Raw genomic sequence first — 22,385 nt, 5'->3', positions numbered from 1 at the left:
GAAATGACCGTAAATATTTCTCGACGGAAAGAAAACAAATGAGCTCAACTGAATCCTTTAGTGGATTTTGTACCTTGAACTAAACCAGCAAAGTAATTTAAAAAAGCCAGGCAGAATAAACAGGCAGAGAACCATAATCATATATAAACAGAGTGCTTGTTAACTGAGGAAAATGGGAAGAGAGCCTCACAGCTATTCTTGGTATAATTTGGAGGGCGTTAAACTAGCAACAGTTGGGAAGGAACAAGGAAGCACTACACAAACCCTCTACAAACAAAAATACTCAGTGCGACCTGCTTTCCTATTATTAAATCCAGGAGGGGGAAAGAGTTTACAATCCATGGAGCATTTCCACAACATTGTTGATATAAGTGATGCTGCTGTAGCACAGGGCAAAAATAGCTTTATCGCTTTTCATGAAGAAAGCGAACACAACCCTTCTCCACACAACAGTATAGTGTTGTCAGAGTGTCGTCTTTTTGATATTTGAGAAGCAATCTTTCATTTCATTTTCCTTTGACCTTTCATGTGGGACCTGTTATCCAGAGGTATTTTTATATATTGAGCCACGACCTTGGTCCCTACCATGTGTCCTACTTTCTTTTCACTGATGATGATGAGTTTGCCATGTTTTCCTTCCAGCTCTCTCCCTCTGTCTAATCTTTTTTCTCAGGGGCCTTTTTGGAGAGAGGGGTGTTGAACCTTTCATACGAACACAGAGCTTTTTACAGTCACAGAGGACACATCCCCAAGACTGACGAGCAGCATATACAGTGCTGTATATTTAAGTCTCAATGGAGAGCCGCTCTTCAACAGCAATTTACATAAAAGCACTTTGTGACTCTCTTACACTCCCCTCATACACTTGATCTGTCTGCAATGATCATTTCCAGTCCCAGACTGAAGCTGACTGAAGCTTGACTAAGTGGCACCTATCAGGCCATCAAACCTATACAACAATTACATAAAGCACTTGCGCTGGTACAGAGTATTCATCAAACCAAAAATGGGGGAATTTTTCATAAACAATTTGAGGCAAACTGTGTGTGGATTTGCAGAGGACTGTGTGAGTGCGAGCTGGCCCAGCGGTGACATGAGCTGTCGGGGAGGAAAGCGAAGTGGCTCCATCGCCGGCAGCCATACGGTGATAAGTAGCTCTGAGGGCCACTGGCGGCCACCCCCCCCCCCACTTGTATTAGCGTCTAAATGCGGTAGATCTCAATATATGTGGTCACAGTAAATGTGAGTACACGTTCAGTGAATCCAGCCCTGAAGCGCCACTCTGAGCATCAACAACACCCTGTGCTGTGAGATTTAACCAAAATGCTCTCGTGTGTGCTTCATTCACAGCTCATTCAAAAAGAAGAAAAAGTGATATTTGTATGTTTATATTATAATATAATTATTCTGACAAAACTGACAACAAAAAGGTTTGATTCACTTTGAAATACAAGGATCCAGCCTTTGAGGAATTCACCCTCATTTAGTCTTGTTCTTTCTCTCTGTCAAGTCCAGCTCTTCTATTAGATGTGTGTGTGTGTGTGTGTGTGAGTGTGTGTGTGTGTGTCTGCACGGAGAGTGTGTGGCACAGGCTGAGAGAGCACCTAAAAGCTAAAACAAATGGCTAAAGTAACAAAAGGGGCACTACCGAGAATGAACAAATGGAGCAGAAGAAACCCTCCTTCCCCTCAAATCAGCAGCATGGCAGCATTCGTCTTTCCCCATAAAACATAAGATGTAAAAAAACATGTACATGCACCTTATACAACAGGAACAACACTCGTATTGCCTACCTCCGCAATCCATAGCCCACAGTTAACAGTCACAGTTTCCTCACAGTTACATTTTGTACAATCTGGATAGAAAGTCAGCCACAGCATCGACAGATAATGAAGTTAAGTCTAAGGCAGCAGGAGAGTAGGAGTTTTCCTTGGTTAAATATACACTTTTATTGACAGAGCATGCAGCTCTGTGCAGTTTATATCTTGTACAGTAGGAAAGGATCTGGAAGGGGGAATTGTTATATTTGCTTTTCGTTGGTGTATCTGTGCATGTTTGTTATTATCCGTTAGTCATTAATAAAATCTTTAAAAAAAAAAGAAAAAAGAAAAAAGGAAATATATTCTATGCATGAGTACAATGGCTGTAATAATAATGCTACAGTTTCAGTGTGCACAGTGAAAAACCAGAACAAAAATCAGTCTGCAGTCTGAAAGTCAAGTGAAACCAAATTCTTTAAGGCTTGGATGTAAAAAGCAATGACATAAATATGCAAGTAATGTATGCAAAATCATTTGCAAAACATTTCTGAATACATACATTTTAATATTCAGCAAAAAGCCATGTTTAGCGTACTCAGTATAGCTCTACTTACAGTAGAGATCCATTTGATTAATGCAAACCTTCCTTTTTCTTTTAGCTAGAGGGTAAAGGGAATAAAGATCAGTATGGAGATGCAAAGCATGAACAATAGCAACCTGAGGTGAGAAATCCTAAGAAGAGCAATTTGAAGCTCTGCTTGCCAGGGTAATTGCATTCTGTTTCCTTATCTCTTCCTGTCTCCATAATTACCTGCTTTCTGTGTCTGACACCTTCCAGTAACACTGCTGTGAGTCACTCTGTCCAATTTCACTCCAATTAATAAGTAGGACAAAATAATCTCATCACTTTGTGAAAAAAAATGGACTGTAATTTTATAGCAGTTAATAATAATTGGACAGGCTGCTATTTACTGTTGTTTTCCAAAGTCAATTGCATTGGGATGGCTTTAAGTAAAACAAAACTTTATGCGCATCACTCAAGGATGAGTGATACAAGTACACTATCGATTCATAGAAAGCTGTCTCTTTCTGGAAATGGAGCACTGGCACACTTATGACTCAATTATATTAATATCGATTTCTAATAGCAGGCTCAACTGCCTCCAAGATGTTAGGAGCTAAAAAAGAAATTTACACTTCCTTTCCTGCAAGATACTGAGCGTGCACTTAACATTCCTGTTAAACGATAATTAAAACATGACACGAATCCCTCAGCCTTCGGTTTGATCTGCAGCCCATTTATAAATGAGCTCATATCCCAAACCTCGGCAAAATTACTGTGAAATTTTTAAAAGAGCGATTATGCGATTGACACTATATGAATCCTGGGCTCACAGCTGGAACCCTGGTGAGTTTATTTTTATTGGAGTACAATGGGGAAATTTACACAGCTGTACTTACCCTTAATATTATGAAAGTCCACATCTTTGAACCTTGTATCATCGCATGGAAATGATGAGGGACCGAACACACACACACACACACACACACACACACACACACACACACACACACACACACACACACACACACACACACACACACACACACACACACACACACACCTGGGTCTGCAGCTGCAGGTCTGGACACATACATCACTGCCAAACCACAGAATTGCACCTGTCCTTGTGTAAATATTTCCTCTGCAATATATTTACTTTATATTTAAAGTGGCCACTGCAGTGTTTACATTGGAAATTGAAAAGAAAATGTTAGGGAAGTTTTTTTTTTTTATAATTTTGAAGTGCTCCTTTGCTATGACAGGGTAGTCAGCAACTCAAGTTCTACTTTCATGTTCAAGTATCTCTGAGACTATAACCTTTGACCTCCAACTAATACATCCTTGAGTCCAACAAGACTGTTTGTGCCACTTAGAAGAAATTCCTTCAAGGCGTTACTGAGATATCACGGTCAGCAGAAGAGGACGGATGTACATACGGATGGACAGCCCAAAAACATAATGCGTTTGTCCCTGGCTGTGGCCAGCACAGAGGCATAAAAAAAAATCTCCATTCACTCTTTCATAATGAAGTAAAGCTATGGTCAGGAGCGCAGGTGTGAGTCCAGGTTTGGATGAGCCTCAGTTACCAATTCCAACTGATGGAAAACACAGGTTTCTCCAGTTACTGCTTTAGTTGGTTTGATTTCAGCAGTGGGATGGACTCCCTGAAGTCCTTCAAACAATTCAAAATGATAAAAGTAAACTTCTGTTTTTAGGTAACGTAAATTAAGTTATGCTATGTTACCTGTAACCCGCATTATTAATACACTTACCTAGTTCTTTAATCAACTTTGTTCCCTGTGGAGCAATGCCACAAAAAGCTCCCTGCATTGCTTCCTCTTCTTGGCAACATATTGAGACTTCCTAAGTTGGTCGAGCTCGTCGGTTACGGTTCTGTCGGGTCATTTTGGTTCTTCATGTTTAGTTTCCTTAACAGAGAGTTGATACTTGATGATAAATAATGTAGTATTTCCATAGGGGCACTCTCCTTTACTGTCTCGCACTTGATTGATGAGCAAATCAAGCATATGTTTAGAAGAATATCAACAGCAATTAAAAACAGATTAGATATTTTTTTAACCTGAATTACATGCATGAGAGATGGTAGTCCTTTTCAGCCCTTTTCAGGTTTTTTTCAGCCTGCAGACAGTTCCAACAACCTCCAGCAAATAGATAAGGGCACTGTTATGCTGCCTGAGAGACGAAACCCAGGACATGAAAAAAAACAAAAAAAAACAGAAAGACTACAAATCACCAAATGCTGCAAGTAAGTGGACAATGTTTAAAGACAGTTTTAGTGAGTAAGTCAAACTGAAGCTGAAATCGGGAACAAATATGATTTTGAAAATCGAGTTAATCAAAAAATCTGTGCAGAACAAACAGTGCATACAGAGCCTGTATCTAAAAAGGAGCATCTATAAAAGCATCCAATCTGTGGACTCCGGGACTCACACTGAGAGACACTAAAGCAAACACACTGTTCTGCCTCAAGACTTCCTGAGTTTTAACAAATGAAAAGGAAGGAATCACAAAGACTGGAAGAGATGCAGAGTGGCTGAGATCATGAATTAACTGACCTTACTATTGTATGATGGAGCTTATTGCAAAGTCTCCAGGCAATGGAGTACAATACAAGCTATTACTGGATCCACCGGCACAAGCAGGCACACAAAAAGACCCACCAACATTTACTGTACTGTGTTTTATTCTAATCTGTAGTGAAACTAGATTATTTACACAAGCCCTCCACTCAAACAGTGACACTTAACAATAGGAAAGAAGTCACACTGTGACAAAAGACAAGAGCACAAGATGTCTTTCTCTGTATGAGAGTGTGTGTGTGTGTGTGTGTATGTGTGTTTGGGGGTGGGGGGTGGGGGTTAGGATGAATCTTCGCCCGAACCATCAGGGGCTCAACACACACAGGGTAAACAACATTGGACTCAATCCCGGGTGAGTCGATATTGGGCTTGTCTGAGTGCAGGACTTTATTTTTCTCTCCCTCGCTCTTGTTTTCGCAGGCTGTGACCTCAATTCCATAGGGGTCATTTGCTTATCAAAGGCAAGGACTGGAACTTGCAGGTCTTGACTGTGTGTTCATTGTGACCAAGGAAATTCAATTAGGCGGCATCCCTACTGTGTGTGTGGCTGGGATTCATCAGTGGATATAGGAGGATTAGGGTTGGGTGACTCTACATCAGGGAAATGCACCGTTTCAAGGGAGAGAGTTCACAATGGTTGAGGGGAGACATCACAGATGAGCGCTTTTAAGAATGCACTGTCTGCACATCCTGGCAACCAGTCAAAAGCAGGCTCTAAGTGTTTCATTTCCTCCTGTGGTTCTTCTTTGTGTTGGGTGGCGGCAGTGTCATCATCAGCACCACCGGTGTCCAGAGCCTCTTTTCAAGAGACCAACAATGAACTCTTCCTCAGACCAATTATTTTACCTCTCCTACATGAAAGAAATCCTGACACCAAGCCAGGTTGTCAAAAAACAACTTTTGAACTAAAAAGCCTTCTTCAGTCTGAAAACAGGTACGTAACATCTAGTGCCGCATTTCTATGTTTAAATAATCCAAAGTTAACCCTAGGTCACAAAACCAAGGGCATAACTGCTTCATCATCAAGTCTTCAGACTTCAATTACCATGTAAAGCAGAGTGGTGATGGGTGGCCCACGTTACCTGAAGTGGAGAACTGAGAATGGCAGGTGGAGCCATAAGAGTCTGTCTCCCAACAAGGATAAGGTGGCCTTCTGAGTGAAGCATGGCTCTATTAAAACAGCAAAAGAGACGGGAAGAGGGGAGGGAGTGGGGGGAGGCAAAAAGAAGCCCCGAGTTCACAGCAGTCGGGCCTCCCATTCAGGGATGTTGGTGAGGTTGCGACTCAAGTCAGTGGGACAGCGTTCTGGGTCAAGGCTCTGCCTCTGGTTATGACCAGCTTTTCAAGAGCTTCTTTTGATTGAGCTGTCCATTTTCCACAATGAATGCACGCTGCAAGGCCCCTGCTGATGCTCTGAATGTCGTTACAGATTATTCATGGCTGACAAACAGGCGAGCAGGTAGCGCTCCAATCAATCCGGCTAGGTTCAGTCCAATGCCACTCCAAGGAGACTTAGGTGGAGTCCCGACAGTGGAGTGAGAAGAGTAAATGGTGCAGGACAGAAGAAATGCTAATGAAAGTCATGGGGCAACATGCCTGTTTTGAATTTCTGCTTCTTTTACAAAAAAGAGATAGGAAGTACAGGTCCCTTCAACAGTCAGTTTATTCAGACCTCAGATCTGCACAGCAATACTTGAGGGGATGAGATTCTGAGTGAAGCGCAGCAGTAATAAGGAATAATGACGAACACACTTTGAATGCCCCAGGAGAGTGAGATCTTCACTCGGGAAGAAATTTCACTGCCATATTTGTCGGCGAAACAACACCTTGCTAAGTGCACACAGGATCTCACAACAATGCGCCGTACGGTATACATAAATGACGCTCAAATTGTGTTTTTACTTGCACAGGTGTTCACAGGTTTGGAACGTGATAATGAATTGATGCACAAAACTTCAGAATAGCTTATCCGTGTCACTGAGCGCAGATATCACATGTCAGAGGATCACATTTCCATTTTATATATTTCACATTTATAACTTTGCCAGTCACCAGACAAAAGCCACAACCGTTCGCATCAAATAGGTATTAATTTAAAGCAATGGATTTTTCTATTTACACTGTCCCTCAATAATTAGTTTGCCTAACCTTTCCTTAATAGCACACACACATATATACACACACACACACACACACACACACACACACACACGGAGAGGCAGTGCTGTGATTTACCACTGTGCCCTTATCAAAGTGCCCTCGTTGTAATTACTCTCCATCCAATATCCTGACCCTGGTGATTGGCAAGAGCAGAATGTTCTAGATGCCACAGCATTCGTGCTGGGAGTGACTGGGACCTGCTCCTTTATCTCCCACACACACCTTGTCCTACCTCGAATGAGAACACATCAGAGGTGAAGGCCTTGAGCACTTTGCTTCTGCTTCCATTACATCCTGCAGAGTGGGAGGATCTGATAGAACGTTAGCCACATGAAAGCCGTGATAATTTGCTCGGGCTAACATGTTTCTCTCCCCCTTGTCTGACATGGCCTTGGGCGCTGAAGTAAATAAGGAAAGCTGCTTCAGGTAAGTCAGCCTGGCCCCCATCTGGTTGCCGAGTGCTCCGCGCCATACAAATTGCATTAGGGTTTTCCCCTCCCTCCTCACGATCGGTTGGTCCCTCTTGGGCCTTTGGCCGGCAGAGTTGTCTGAGTTAGGAGGCAGAGGTTTTTAATAATCCAATGAAGGTGTGTGGGCGAATGTAAATATTCAGCACAACAACAAACAGCATTCAGTAAACAGCCTGGGGGGAACACTCAGGCTACGAAAGTCTTTCTACAGAACTCAACCAAAATTTTTCCACATTTTTGAAATACTTTGACATGCTAAAATTCATATTTGTTCTTATAACAACAGTGTTTGTGGATAATGACTCATATTGTAACTTATACTAAATAAACAATGTTTGTATGTGAGTGAATTGTTTTAATTTGCACCAACGGTTCTATCACCATTTATAATTAAAATATACTAAAGCCGGGCTCTACCTTTAACGATCTTTAACCGTCTTTTTCTGTTTGCAACTATTTTAATATCAAATGATAATATTTAGATTTCCTGCACCAGCAGTGATTAAATGAAGAAAAAAAATATTATTAGAAAAAAGGGTGACAGCACACAGCAGAAGTCAGTCTTTCAGAGAGACGGAATATTTTAGCAGTTACCTATCGGTTACACTTCAAACTCAAGTTTTTCCTCTTGCTAAAAAATTAATATAGTTTAGCACTTAACCACTGTGCAGCCTTTCTGGTTTTCAAGTAATGAGCCGCTTTACCTTTTTAGTAAATGATGATATGTTAACAATTTGTAATGTCACGGCTGAGGGGGCATGAAAAACAATGTTTTTCAGCGTCATGAGAATCCTCTGTATACTCAGTGTCAACACTGTGCTGTGGATACAGAACGGTTGTGTGTCTCTAAATCAATCATTCCTGAAGATGTGTGGGACAAAGTCATACCCTCAAGTCTCACCTACCACCCTCGCACCACGACACACAAGAGGTTCTCCAGCAGACAGCAGCGGCTGAAATGCGGCATACTGGGTAGCCTCACGTAGCGGTGAAAAAATAAACAATAAATAAAAGTTTCACAATATAGAAGATTATGATTTAAAACCTACGCTTTATTTCCTGGAATGAAAAAAAAAAAGTAACTTAGTATTGTCTTAGTATTTGTTACATGTGTAGTATAAGAAATGGAAGCTACAATTTAAAGAATAACCCCTGTAAAATGTTCCCAGCATCCGTCTGTAACCTGTTTAAATAGTGGTCACATGATGTTGAGTCTACATGGTTCTCGCTGTAAAGGTGGACTATGTTGTTGTGTCCGGAGTCAACTACAATGTGACGCATGAGGGGATGAAGTGCTGCAGACCGAACACGGATTGAGCCTTTAAATATTAATTTCTTTGTTCAAATGTGACTGTATTAATTATTAACGGTGTGGATGCAAGACAGAGAGTTGTGGACTTTATAAATAACCTGACGCTGAAAATTGGGAAAAATGCAGTCAGTGCAGAGTGGACCCCTGAGCTCGGTTTGATATCGCAAGCAGCAGATGTGAGAAGGTGGTGTCGGAATTGTATGCACAGATGCAGCAGAGATGACACAATTGCTTAAAAGGAGAAAAAATATGAAGCAGCGATTTAAAAATTATGATTATAAAGAGACATGATGTTTGCAAAAAATCACAAGGAGGGCTGCAACTAATAACCTGACAACTCTTTCTTGATTAAACAGTTAATGATTTAGTCTATAAAATGTGATTAAATGGTGAAACATGCCTCAAAGCCAAAAGTGCAAATTTACATCGCTTCCTTCGTCAAACCAAAACCCAAAGCGACACAAAGCTTCTACCGTCATAGAAAAGCAGAACATCATCGCATTTGAGAAGCTGGGATCGATGAATATTTGGATTTTTTTTTTCCATTGAAGTGACTCCATTAAATTTTCAACACAAACTAGCTTCAAGGAGAGATGACTGTAACAAGAGGAAAGGACACAGCTGACACACCCCAATACACAACTTTTTTTACTAAATCTTTAAATATGTACTTGGAAATGTCCTGGGATTTAACTTGAATACCGAAAATCTCTGCCCTTTGTCTGCCCTTTATACATACACATGTTGCTCTGAGATCTCTTGAAAGACAGAAGAAAGGAAAAATAACAAACATCTTGAGAAAACAAACACATGGTCTTAAACAACGCCAATGAATGAATTATTAATTTGAATTGCATACAATCCTCCTGATGGCTCCCAGACCAGAACTGCTGCTCTTGTTGTTGCGAACATGCCTCATTGAACACCCCTTCCGATGAAAAGGTTTCCTCAAACACGTACGGCGTTGCATCTGAATTCTCCTCTTTGTGTGTTAGTGGTCTACACATGGGCCACACAATGCTGACTCCAGAAGTGTTGGCATGTGGGCAGGAACATGCTGATGATTGACTCGGGCTTTTATTCATCGAAACATGAGGCAGAACACATTTGCCTGGCTGTTTTTCACTCCGTAACCCACTTGACCCAAAGTACACCGGCCTGCAAATACACCGTCCATCAATTGTAAGGTTGACTTGAGACTGCGCAGCAAATTCTGGGAGTAAAATACAGACCACACAGGTTTAGATACCACTGGTTATAGAAGCTGCACCCAACCTGCATGTAACCTCTTATTTGTGTCACTTCCACAGAACATTTTCTGTTTTCCCCTTTTCATATTTTACACAGCACTTCATGAGAAGATTGAAGCTATTCTTCCCCTCGCTGCATAAAATAGTCCTTTCACTTCACCACCATCCCATACCCAGGACGCCCTGCAGCTTCTAGTTTAAAAGGAGGAGAATGGCGAGTTGATGTTTGTTGGAGGAGTGTGTAAAATACCTATACTGAGAGTCTCCTTGGGGCTAAACACACAAAGCATTAACTGTCAGCCACTGAGTTGCTCTGCCTATCAAAAATCTCCATGGACTATTTATCTGTCAGCTCCCTCACGACACCTCCCTGCTCCACTATTTTTAAACGAATCTGAGCAGAGCAGGTGTTGATTGACACCACAAACTCCCACTCTGTCTCCCTCTGTCAGCATAACACTCATGTCTTTCATTTCCAAGGGATGTGGAGGTAAGCTGAAAGATAAAATTACATTACCGTAAAAAATGTAAAATGAGAAAAATATCAAAACTTCATTGCCGACAATCAAAAATAACAAGGCAGGGAGGAAATTCTGCGGCTCTTCTCTGCTCCATTCTGAGTCCCACCGTGTTAAAACGGAACATATTGAGGCACATTGTGGAATCCAAGCACATTTGCAACTTTGGCCTCTATTTGCTCAGCACAAGGGTAGTACAAGTGGCCTGAGAAATGCATGTGCTGCATTTCATTGCAGCATACAGACCTCATTTTATTCAGATGTCACGGTTAGGGTACAGAAACCTTAGAACTACGGTTAGACACATCTAAGCAAATGCTTCCATGTAGCTCTGAGGACCAAGCTGCTTTTCAGAAAGGTACACACTACTGTGTGGCTTTGGAAATGTCCTCTAAAATGCACTTAAAAAATTCTTATCATTCTTACTGCAAAGTAAACATACTGTACATTATGTAGAAGAAAAACTAGCAATCCATTATCATTTAAAAATGATGAATCACCATGATCACACAGATTTGTAAACGCTTCTGCTGCACATACCACTGCACAAACTGCAAATACATGCTTGAAGGACTGTACTGATGACATGTCTGTCTTTACGGTAAATGAATAACTTTTTCACTGTTGTGAAAGAAAGATGCACTAAGACTGCTGAATGTATTCCAACCAGCAAGGGCACAGCTTTTGTGAGACTGACAAATATGAAAATTACTTTAGAGAAAGCAAAGCTTGAGGCTGATGCAGGATACGTTTTGGTGGGAGGACAAAGGCTGTGCGTGTGGGAGATTGGAACGGCAGTGCTGTTGTTTGACAAATGGTAATTATCTTTTTTTTCCACTTTTGTTCCACTAATTGCAGTTAATTTTGAAGTTCATTATTCCTGCATGTCAAGACCAACTTAAAAGGAAAAGACTCTATGTACTCCACATTCCCAAATAAAAATAGGACTTACACAAAGTTGGAGACACCTAGAGGTGCCGCCTTCATATGAGTCTATCGGTGAGATCAATCAGCACAGCTGGTCGGTGTTTAATTCTGCCTGCTTCACTTTTGTCTCGCTGCTCCAAAACACACTTGCAGTTGTCTCAAGGCCAGACAAACACAGGCTTCAATTAAATTCACTTTGACTCCCTTCTCACTCTGAGGTGTGTTGCTTTGCTTTCAGAAAGGTCTGCCTCCACACACACACACACACACACACACACACACACACACACACACACACACACACACACACACACACACGCACACACGCACACACGCACACACGCACTGATGCAGACACCGGGCTGACCTGCCTGCGAAGCCTAATAGAACACGTTGGCAGATGTGTCACGGGAACAATTCACCTTGCCATCTGTTTTTCGGTGCTTCATGGCCAAATCCTTCCCCCTCAGTCCTGCAATCAAGGACAGGATGAAATACAAGTCCCATTATGGGGTAGCAGCTAATAATGCATTATCAATTAGTCCCCTTGGCTACTGATCGATGCTTAGCAGGTGGTACAAGGCCATTTCGTTCATTTAGGACTATATTGTCCTCTTCCCCTCTGATTCTCTTATTTCCTTCTGTTCATTAGACCCTGGCTGGCAGACCTATCAGGTTTTGCTTAAATTGCAGCAGAACCGTTCCTTCAATATTCGATTAAAGATCATGTTTAATCACTGTTGTGCGGCCCCGAAACTATTAGGAAGACTATCCGGAATTAACCTGAATTTTGACAACAACAAAATGATGGCGAGCTTGCCGCTGCTTTCACATTTCACTAAATGTCATTCAGGTAACAGGAGCTCCTGTGAGTCTCCTGCAAAGGTAAAGGTGTATATCCACATCCATATGCAGTTGACCTATACAGGGCCGAGAAAAAGGGAGGAAAAAAATGTATATGACAGGGACAGAGAGAGAGAGAGGAGAGTGGGTGGAAGCTGGTTTGAGAGAGGTGATTGGCTGCTATAATACCATGGATAAGTATTGAGGTATTAAAATAAAGGTTACAGATCATTTCAGCTAAGCCTAGCTTATCTCCCCCTTAGATCAGAAATTAAATATGTCATCACATTACAATCCAGAATCTAGTCAATCAGAAAATACATATTTTATACAAATGAATCCTCGCTGGTTTGCAGACGTAGGGGTTAGCCCTGTGGTGCCATAACACATTATTAGTTCTATTCAGAAGTGATAGATGGTTTTAAAAGATTTACTGACTACGTCATATGCGGTATTTAGACCTCAAAGGATTGACAGAGGACAGGAGCTGGCACTGATAAACCGAGGGGTAAAAGCAAGAGGTTATATTCCTTTACAGCAGGTTGAAATGATGCCTGGGGTTGTTGGAAAAGGAATATTAAAAAGTGTATTAATATTGCATGTGTGATTCCACTGTCGACTCTGAAAAATTTACTTTCATTAAGTACAAGGCACATGTGTAGCATTTGATTATTTTCTCCATCATCTTCTGTTTTCATTGTAGAGACCCTGTCAACATCCGCTTCAATCAACAAAGAAAATATAATCTCCACCCATCTTTATAAAGCAGTTGGCGAGGTTTATTGAAATAGGAATGTGAAATGCATGTATTTTCCACCTGAGAGGGTTTTGCTGCACCGGTGACAATGCGACGCGTGGATCAAAATCGTTTCCATCAATGCTGGCAGATGAAATGCAAACAAAATCAAATCAGTCTGGCCCATACAACAGTCCTCCGCTCAAATGCCAATCTCCCTTCTCCTCATCATGTGTCTGATGAGAAATCATAGTGTGCGAGAATCTCCTAATCTATGCAAACACACTGTCAGCATTGATTTGTTCAGAGGGGATATGTCTTTATTAGGACTCGCCAGACGTCTCAGATTCTCCTGCTCTATAAAGGATGACCCGAGAAAGACACAGAGCCGGCTGGGGCTGTGGAAGCAGTCACAGCCATAGCAATTGAGATAAGTTACTGAGGACAGGTAATGAGAACCGATAGACTCGAGGATGGATCAATATCGGACATTGATACGAGGAGAGGAAGGACAAATTGTGACATCTCTTTCCTTTTCCATGTTCAAAGGGGCTTTTGAGACAAGTGGCCCTGTCTGTGCGTGTGTGGAAGGGGTCCAAAGTGTTCACACAACACAAAGTGGTGTCAGTGAGTCTAACTGTATCCGTGCGCTGCAGCTCTTTTGTCTTTCTTGCACAGAATCGGTTTCAATAAACAGACCTGCGTGATGAGGGCAGAGGTCACATCTACTTTAGATGGTTATCCGCACGTCATGTCTTCCACTGCCTGAGCTTTGAATATGAGCAGTCTGACTGAAGCAAGTCTGCACTTCAGACCTGGGTCAGTTATTAATTTAAACCCTTCAAGTTACTTTGACGTCTGCCTGAGTCTGCCGGGAGTGAACATGGATGGCGTTTGCTGAATATTGCCTCCGCTGTGCAGGTCCAGACCAATTTATATCTGAAACATGTTTCCATGTTTCTGGTATTTCCTCAACTCAGTTCTTCCACATGAAGGTGAAAGGATTATTGATTACAGCTTGTGCTCTCTTTGATTGTTTTGTTTTCCCATTTTATATCCTTAAGTCATGAAAACATGCACAGAAGTCGCTGGGACTGTCGGAATCCCTCGATGTCTTCAGCGTGAATATCACAGCAGCTGATGAAAGGCTGCTTCAAGTGCACTGGTTAAGTGTGCATTTGGAAACAGTCTAGTTTGACTTTCAACTTATGTTGCAGACAGAAGTCTGGAGTCTGTTTCTCAATGCTTTTCTAACACGCAGCAATTTATCCGATGTGCATTCTATAATCACTCAAGGAAGTAAAAAAGTATGGTGTGCTTTTCTTATCTTAACCTTGTGAATATGACTTTGTGGCTAGAAATGAGCAATATAGACACAACTGTCACATTATGTTATTTTACACTGTGGTATGAGTGTTTTGTGATACATTAATATTTTCTATAAAACAAAACAATTATATCTGTTTTTAGTTAATCCAGTGAATTGAGTAATGTTAATTAAAGGGCTTTTTCGCATTAAAGCAAAATTCATATAAAAGTCTCATAATGCCATAAAGCAGTGCTTACAAGTACTTAGAAGTGATGGGGATCAGGAACCGGTTCCAGTGGAGAACCTATTCCAAATTGTGTGAACCTTTATATTTGTATGCCTAAAGCTTATCAATTCCTTTTATCGATACCGGAATATATTTTTTATTTTTTATATTTGGTTTCAGACAAGTTTAAGGTGAGATTTAAATAGTTTTCAGGATGAATTCTTTTAAGAAACCGTTTTAGAAATGTTATTCATTTTGTTAGTCTCATTATTGCTTCTGCCTATCTTGGCCTGGAAACATTATTATTCCTAATGAGGCTTTACTGGTTAAAAATGGAAAAAAATGTAAATAAATCTCAACCCCCAATTTTAATTTGACATGTTTTAGTTGTTGGTTGTCACTAGTTTGATATAATCCTTGAGCTCCTGGGTTTGTGAAACCTTTTCAAAAGCAATTAGACAAACTCAGAAGTGCTTGTGGAGCTCACAGCAACACTGTTTTTCCTCGGCCTCTCGTGAATAATTAGCTCTCCTACATGCACTGACAAATCAAAAGCCTAATTCTAAAGAATGTTTACATTTTTGCAGGACTGCTAATTATACACCAATAATAATTACTCACTTTTAGATTTAAGATGTCTTCCTCTTCACGCCTAATGAAACTGTATGTGTGCTTTATTGTTGATGAACCACTAATCCATCAAAGACCAAAAGAAGGATTATCATGTTGAACAAAGGACAGCAGAACAAATGTGTGCATCATCTCCAGCAGTGACTCTTGACTCTGATGTGTCTACATGGCATTTCCATTATTTTACTATTGGAATTAAGAGCATTAGCGCTATCCAAAGCTTGACTCTTCATTTACATAACAAAGGAACAAGGATCCTTGATGAGAATCCCAATCAGCTTGAACACGCCAGCCAATGACACTGGGGCTGATGTCTCAGAAGGTTTTTGACTGCTGTTGCCTGGTCCCATTGGCTCATAGTACTTACATCTCCGTCTTTGTTCTTGGAGAAAACAAGTGTGGATTCTGCTCGGTGCAAAGCATGGGCAGAGACAACAACTCAGTCAGGTAGAAAATCTCTTGGAGAAATGGGCTATTTTTAGAAGGTGATCTTTCACTGTTACACCGAGTCTAAATTGTCAATCAATTTTTGTCAACTTGGGTACGTCTCCCAACTCCTCACTGCTCCCTTCTTAAGGCATCGTGTTGATATCGGGTAACTCCTTGTGTGACAGAAGTCCTGGTTGCTTGGCAACAGGTACGAGTCCAGCATGACTGTGACGACCAGGGTGAGAGGACAGGCCGACAAGTCTGTATTGCACACACATGCGCGCACACGCACACGCACACACACACACACACACACACACACACACACACAGACACGGAACTTGATGTGTGCACCTCACATGTTTTTTGCAGGAAGGGGGATTAGAGGGAGCCATCAGTAAACTCCTCGGGGCAGTGCTGACATTAAACAGCACAAATGTTTGAGAGATCGATGTGGGTACCTTGGAGCAGCCATACCTCTGGACAACCACGTGTCCTTCATAACTGCACAGCCCCACATATGACACATTCATCATCAAAGGCAGCGGGACCACAGAGTGATGTGGAGAGCTGCGAGGGGGCCTTGGGACTTCACAGGGTTTGTAAAGACGGAGCCCCTCGCTGCTGCAGGGGTCCGTGGCACCCGGCACGACAGATTTGTTTCATAGACAAATAAATGCTGACTATAACGGCTCATAACCACATGGCAAATGGTCCATCATCATTAAATGTTGGCAGAGCAACGGTGAATTGGTAATGTGATGTTCCCATAAACTCTGCAGTTTATGGGGCACATCGTGTTCTTGACAAAACTTGCTATTGACAAAACGCAATTCATATCCATCGTATCGAAGTTACACCAGTCGGCTTCACAATGTCACCAGTTTGCGAGCTGCATAAAATTCAGAGCCGCAAATAACATGTCGTACAATCAGTGCGCTTGCATGCTCTTAAACAAGCAGGTTACTCAGAGAAAACGGGTTAAGCAGGCAATCAGAGAACGTGTTTACACGCACTTGTAATCTGGTCCTACAGCAAGCCCGATATCAGAGATTTCCCCAACCTCTAACCTCATAGTGGAAGCATGGTTCACTTAATTCTAACTGTATTAATTAGAAGACACTGTATAGACACAGGCAGACTGAGTGAAGCTTTCCCTCACAGTACCATGGTGTCTTAGATTTAAAAAAAATGACCAAACGTTCAACAAACACATTTGTTTAAACTTCTAGGGACTTCTGTCTGATCCTTTCAATTTCAGTCGCACGTTTGATGGATTTATTTTAAAAAATGAGAACAAATCACTCCGTGTAACAGTGTCTTCTCTCATCCTGCCACTTTGTTGCTTTCCCTATCCGCGGTCCATCCGTCACGTGTGTACATGTAGGAAGCTGATTAGAAACCTGGTTTCTCTTACACATGGCAGAGAAAATTGATGTTCTCCGGGACAAGTTTACCAGGGGAAACCAGAATTGTCTAATCTCCCACCCTGATTCCAGAAACCAGATTTCTTCTTTTACGTGACAATTAAGTCATGGCTCACCAAGGCGTTACATCTATTTGTTGCTAGCAGATTTTGACCAGTTCTTTAAAAGACAGTTCACTAACCAAAAACCCTTCTCTCCCTCAAAAGATTGTTGATATTGGCAACACTTTTAATTTGCATCCCTCCCCTCGACAACTATGAGAAACCGTGAGAGCAGAACTGTTAATGAAGCAACACAAGAAAGAAGATAGTGTTGGGAATTGATCAAATTTGACTCACTGAAAATTTCTCCTTAATGATCCAAATCCACAAGCGCGCCCTTGAGTGTTTGTTTTCTATTCTCAAAACAGGAGCTACAATTAACTTTTCATACTCTTTTATTGCTGTTATTCACAAGAGCCTGACTTCAAGATGACTCCAGCATCCAAAAAAACTGTGCCTAATACACGAGGTAAAACAAATCAAACAACTGAAGGCAGTGTGTGAGTGACAGCGCGGTTGTGAAATGACATGATGAGCTATAGTTAAGATGCAGGGTATATTCAGTTCTTCCTCCACTTGTAGTCAATATGCTCAAAGAATAGTGACACAAACTCGACTCAGTGGAAATACAGTCAAATTTGAGTCTATTCTAACTTTCTGCAGTACAAGGAAACAGCTCCTGTACCGCAGAGAGCTGAAGCTTAAATCACTCACCATGCATCAAAGTCACTCACGCAGCAGAGAATTTTAGAAATCCTGTTTTTTGTTTTATTAGGGGGGGAAAAAAAGAAGAAGAAGAAAAAAAAAAAAGAACAGGAGCAGGAGAGTCAGCACACACACCAATCAAAGCCTCAATATGGAAGAATATTTGTGTTCTTCATAAACTAGATCAGAAACCTTCACCTACAAAAGTGTTAATCTTAGTTAATCCCATGACATTTTTTCAGACAGTTTTTTGCCTACATGTGCTGAGCTGCTGCATGTTAATGCCAAACCCTGTAGACCAGATGGATAAAATTTTAGGACTATGAGCTCTTTATCTGAAAACAAAGAGGCAAAGTGTGTGTATCAATTGAAATATTTCCTGCTCAAATTAGCCTTCAGATTGTCCTGCTTTGAACACCTTCCATCCTTGTGCTTTTGTGTGTATGTGTGAATGAGCTGCCGGCTGTGTCTGTCTTTTTGTGTTGTGCTCAGCTGTTGAGTCCAGTATCATTTTTTCTTATGTATATATATTGTTATGTATAGAGGCAAATCTGAGTGAGCATTTGCATGTATATGTGTATGTGTTGCATGTATCCTGCTGCCACTGAAAACCTGTCATTCCCACGTTTCTCCTTCCCGATCAGTTGTCAGGCTGTGAATGGGTGGTTTGAATTCGCAGATCGCTTCTGAATCACACCACATCAGTGTCATACATGTTTATGACACTGATGGCGGAGGCGGGGGATTGCAGCACAACAGAGAGAAAAACAAACAGGTCTCCAAGGTGATTGAGAAGATTTCTGAGACTGAAACCAATGTGCTTATTATGAGACTGGCAGGCTAAATAGGCTGGAGGATGAGCCAAGAGCCTGATGGAGCACAGTAATCACTGGCAAATTGCAAACCTTAGTTTCAGCACGCAAACACTTCAAATAATGTATCTATGGAGCAGCACATGTCGCACATCTGCAGCAAACATCCAAAAACAGCTGAAAGAATGCCCAGAAGAAGCCAAATTTCTGCCAAAATAAAATGGAAATGAATTATTCAGGAAACAGAGAGTTCGCTTCGTGTACCTGTGGCTGGGTCGACTGTCCGCTCAATCAAGTGGTCATCCTGGTGAACCCACTCGCCGTTGCACTTGAAGTAGATTTGCGTGGCCGGGGTGGAGCGGCAGGTCAGCGTCACCGGCTTGTTCTTCACAATGTACTCGTCCTCCGGCTCCACCAGGAAGTGAGGTAACAGATCCGAGAAGGCGGCAGGGAGCGTTGCTGTGGCGGTGTGCTCGGAACCTACAGAGAATAAAAAGAAACAGAGATTTTAGAGGGATGGCAAAATATAAAAAAAAGCGTAAAAAAAAAATTTTTTTCAAGCTGACATGAGGCAGGAGTTGAACTTTTCCTGCTCCGCTGTTGTGACTGCTGGGGGACTGAGTGAAAATGCAGCTGACACCAAGTATCTAATGCAGACATTCAGTGTCCTTGGTGAAATGCAGCTCATACGTATGCACATGAAAGAGACAAAGATGGATGGACAGACACAGTGAAAGAGAGACAGAGCTGTGTGGGGGAGAGTTGACAGTGACAGAGCTTGTCCCTATGTACTCTTGGCTGGGTCGGAGGGGTAGTGGAGTCCACGTCTTTACTCCAGCTCTTAATCACAGCCCTTTAACATCACCGCTGATGGACTGGCGGCCGTAAATCCCGTCTCGGCGACCAGGCCACTCCACACTGTATTTTATGGCTGTTCAACCAGGACTCTAACTTTACCCACATTAAGCAAGAAAGGGAGAGAGACAGATAGGTTAGAGATGACTGACAGCTAGACAGCCAGTTTACTCAAACTCACATCTTAAATAGAGAAGATGTAGTTTTTATTCTTTCAGAATATCACATGACATATAGGAGACATGAGGAGAGGGAAGACACATATCTTTTTTTTTTTTTTTTTAAGTATATTTTTTTGGGGCTTTTTATGCCTTTTTTAATGGACAGCACAGTGGAGAGTGACAGGAAATGGGGAGGCAGAGAGAGGGGGAATGACATGCAGTGAAAGGCCGTCCGATGCGGGATTCGAACCGGGGCCGACTGCAGCGAGGACTGTAGCCTCTACACATGGGGCGCCTGCTTAAACCACTACGCTACACGACGCCCCGGAAGACACATATCTAATGTGTGGAGATACACAAGCTGTCCTTCAGGGGGACAATTCCACGATTTACAGCCAACTTTTACACTCGCTGAAAAATGTTCGACACAAACGCTGAATGACACAATTGAGCCTACAGCACACATACCCTTCCTCCGCGAACACAGTTTTTCTCTCTCTAAACATATTAGCCTTGTGCAAGAGATAGTGAGAGGACAGAGAACGGAGTAGAAACAGGGAAATAACCTCTTTACACCACTGGCACTCAGGGGAGACCAGTAAATCCCAAAATAAAACCCCTTTAAAAGGAGAGTAATATTAATTTACTGCCCTGAATCCAATATGGCTGACAGACCAGGCATTAACAACCTTCTCCATCACTCCCTGTGCAGCAGGAGAGGACGGGAGTCCACATCTCTCATAATGAAACGGCAACACTCGTGCTGACCTTTCTTCTCCTCGCTTCCTCTCCTCCCTCACACAGCCTTCGTTCATCCTTGCAGCTTGTCGAGGCCCAGGTCAGGGATAATATTACGTTGCGTCATAAACACCAGTCTTTGGATAAAGACATTATCTGTCAGTTCCTCCCCCACCACACATTATATTAATGTCTCTCTTTATTCTTTTTTTTTTTTTCACCCCGTGTGCTGAGTTGCTAATTCATCAGGATGAGATACAGTGAAGCACGCCACTGCTGCTGCCGCTGAACCCCATTAATGTTTTGTGTACATGTTTAACTCTTAATGAAAACTAAATGTTCTGTGTCCAATGAACGACATACATCACTTGCTGACACTTTGCACTTTTTTCCCCCATTTTCCAAGCACACTTTATTATTGCAACACATTTGCTGAGAAGAAAATGTCATTAATACAGCAGCTCTCTATTCAGGACAACACAACTGCCTGTCATTATTTACTATGTATGTGAGTGCGTGTTTCTCATCCCGTGGTGTCGAGGAAAAGGCCACAGTTCATCATGAATGGTGAGTATAATTGCTCTAACTGAGAGCCAAAACTTTGCTAATAAACAGCGTGGGAACGTAGGTCAGGTTATTTGAGAGTGTGTTGGTCCTAATGACGGCGCCTCCTTCTAATGGGCCGGCTTCCAGCTTTGTGACCACGGCTATTAGCCGGCTGGGCTGACCCTCTGTACTTCCCGCAGACTGAAGACGACAGCTCAGTAAAACAGTGGGCGAGACTCACCTCACACCTGCCAGGTTAATCATCTCATAGAGAACAGATGATGTTGAAACACAGAGCGAAACCAAAGCCACCTGAGACACCTGACGAGTTGTGAGAACGACTTGATGAACTCCTGATGTTGTTAACTCGCCGCTGGCTCCTCATTTGCAGGGGTCACATTCAACATGATCTCTCAACTTTTGATGATGTTTTCAATTTGTGTTTGTGTGTGTGCCTGTGTGTGTCAAAAAGGGGTGGGGGTAAGTCTTCCATTTTAGTAGATGCACTTTAGGTTAATGAGGTTAAACACGTAATTTCTTTAGAGAAATAAATTGTCATTTTATGGGAAGGGCATTCTAGTCACGCACTGCTTTATATCAAACCCATAATGGAGGACTGATGCGTAGTAAATTGGCTCAGATTATTGTCACGACACAATGTACTTCAAAGTCAACGTGCGCACACACACACACACACGCACACACACACACGGGGAGTATCGGCCACTTAACAGACTTCTTGCGGGTCAATGCACAAATCAAATAGACATACAGCAGCACTACGGGCACTGCATTAGGTTCCGCTGAATGTGATTGGCTAAAGCTGCCATTAATTGTTAAATGCATCTGAGCCCGTTGCCAGATCATTCTGTACACACACAAACAACAAACACTGGACGCTAAATGCCTCCCTTGTTGATCATTGGGCCAATGAAGATGACTTAATTGATACAACATGCTGGATGTGTTGCTGGGGCCCAATGACCGTTACGCGAACCGTGCGGCTTCCTGCATTTACATGAAAAGAATCAAGGAGAATAATTTCGATTCTTGTACTTTTCAAAATAAATGTATCAGGTTACGACCTGATATTTGTCTGCAGCTGCTATTCTCTCGAGAGACAATTCAACTGACCTAAAACACATACAAACACACACACACACACACACACACACACACACACACACACACACACACACACACACACACACACACACACACACACACACACACACACACACACACACACACACACACACACACACACACACACACACACACACACGCAACAAGGGTGCACCAGCTGTCAGTGTGCTGGGCCATGATGTCCAGGGCAGAATTCCTGCAGCACACAGAACCAACCCC

At 42.1% G+C, this 22,385-nt stretch overlaps 1 protein-coding gene across 4 annotated transcripts in view; it reads right to left on the bottom strand.

Annotated features, from left to right (window-relative positions):
• Positions 1-22,385, bottom strand: part of unc5a (unc-5 netrin receptor A) — a 130,574-nt gene that overhangs the window by 44,656 nt on the left and 63,533 nt on the right. For all 4 annotated transcript variants that reach the window (XM_056383273.1, XM_056383274.1, XM_056383275.1 and 1 more), the window contains exon 2: positions 18,985-19,200. In XM_056383273.1, coding sequence (XP_056239248.1) covers positions 18,985-19,200 — 216 coding nt within the window. The remainder of the gene's footprint in view (positions 1-18,984; positions 19,201-22,385) is intronic.

Source organism: Seriola aureovittata, chromosome 8 (genome assembly GCF_021018895.1).
Source record: "Seriola aureovittata isolate HTS-2021-v1 ecotype China chromosome 8, ASM2101889v1, whole genome shotgun sequence".
Lineage (NCBI taxonomy): Eukaryota > Metazoa > Chordata > Actinopteri > Carangiformes > Carangidae > Seriola > Seriola aureovittata.
Note: the sequence above shows the minus strand (reverse complement) of the source record. Positions and strands in the feature narration are given on the sequence as shown.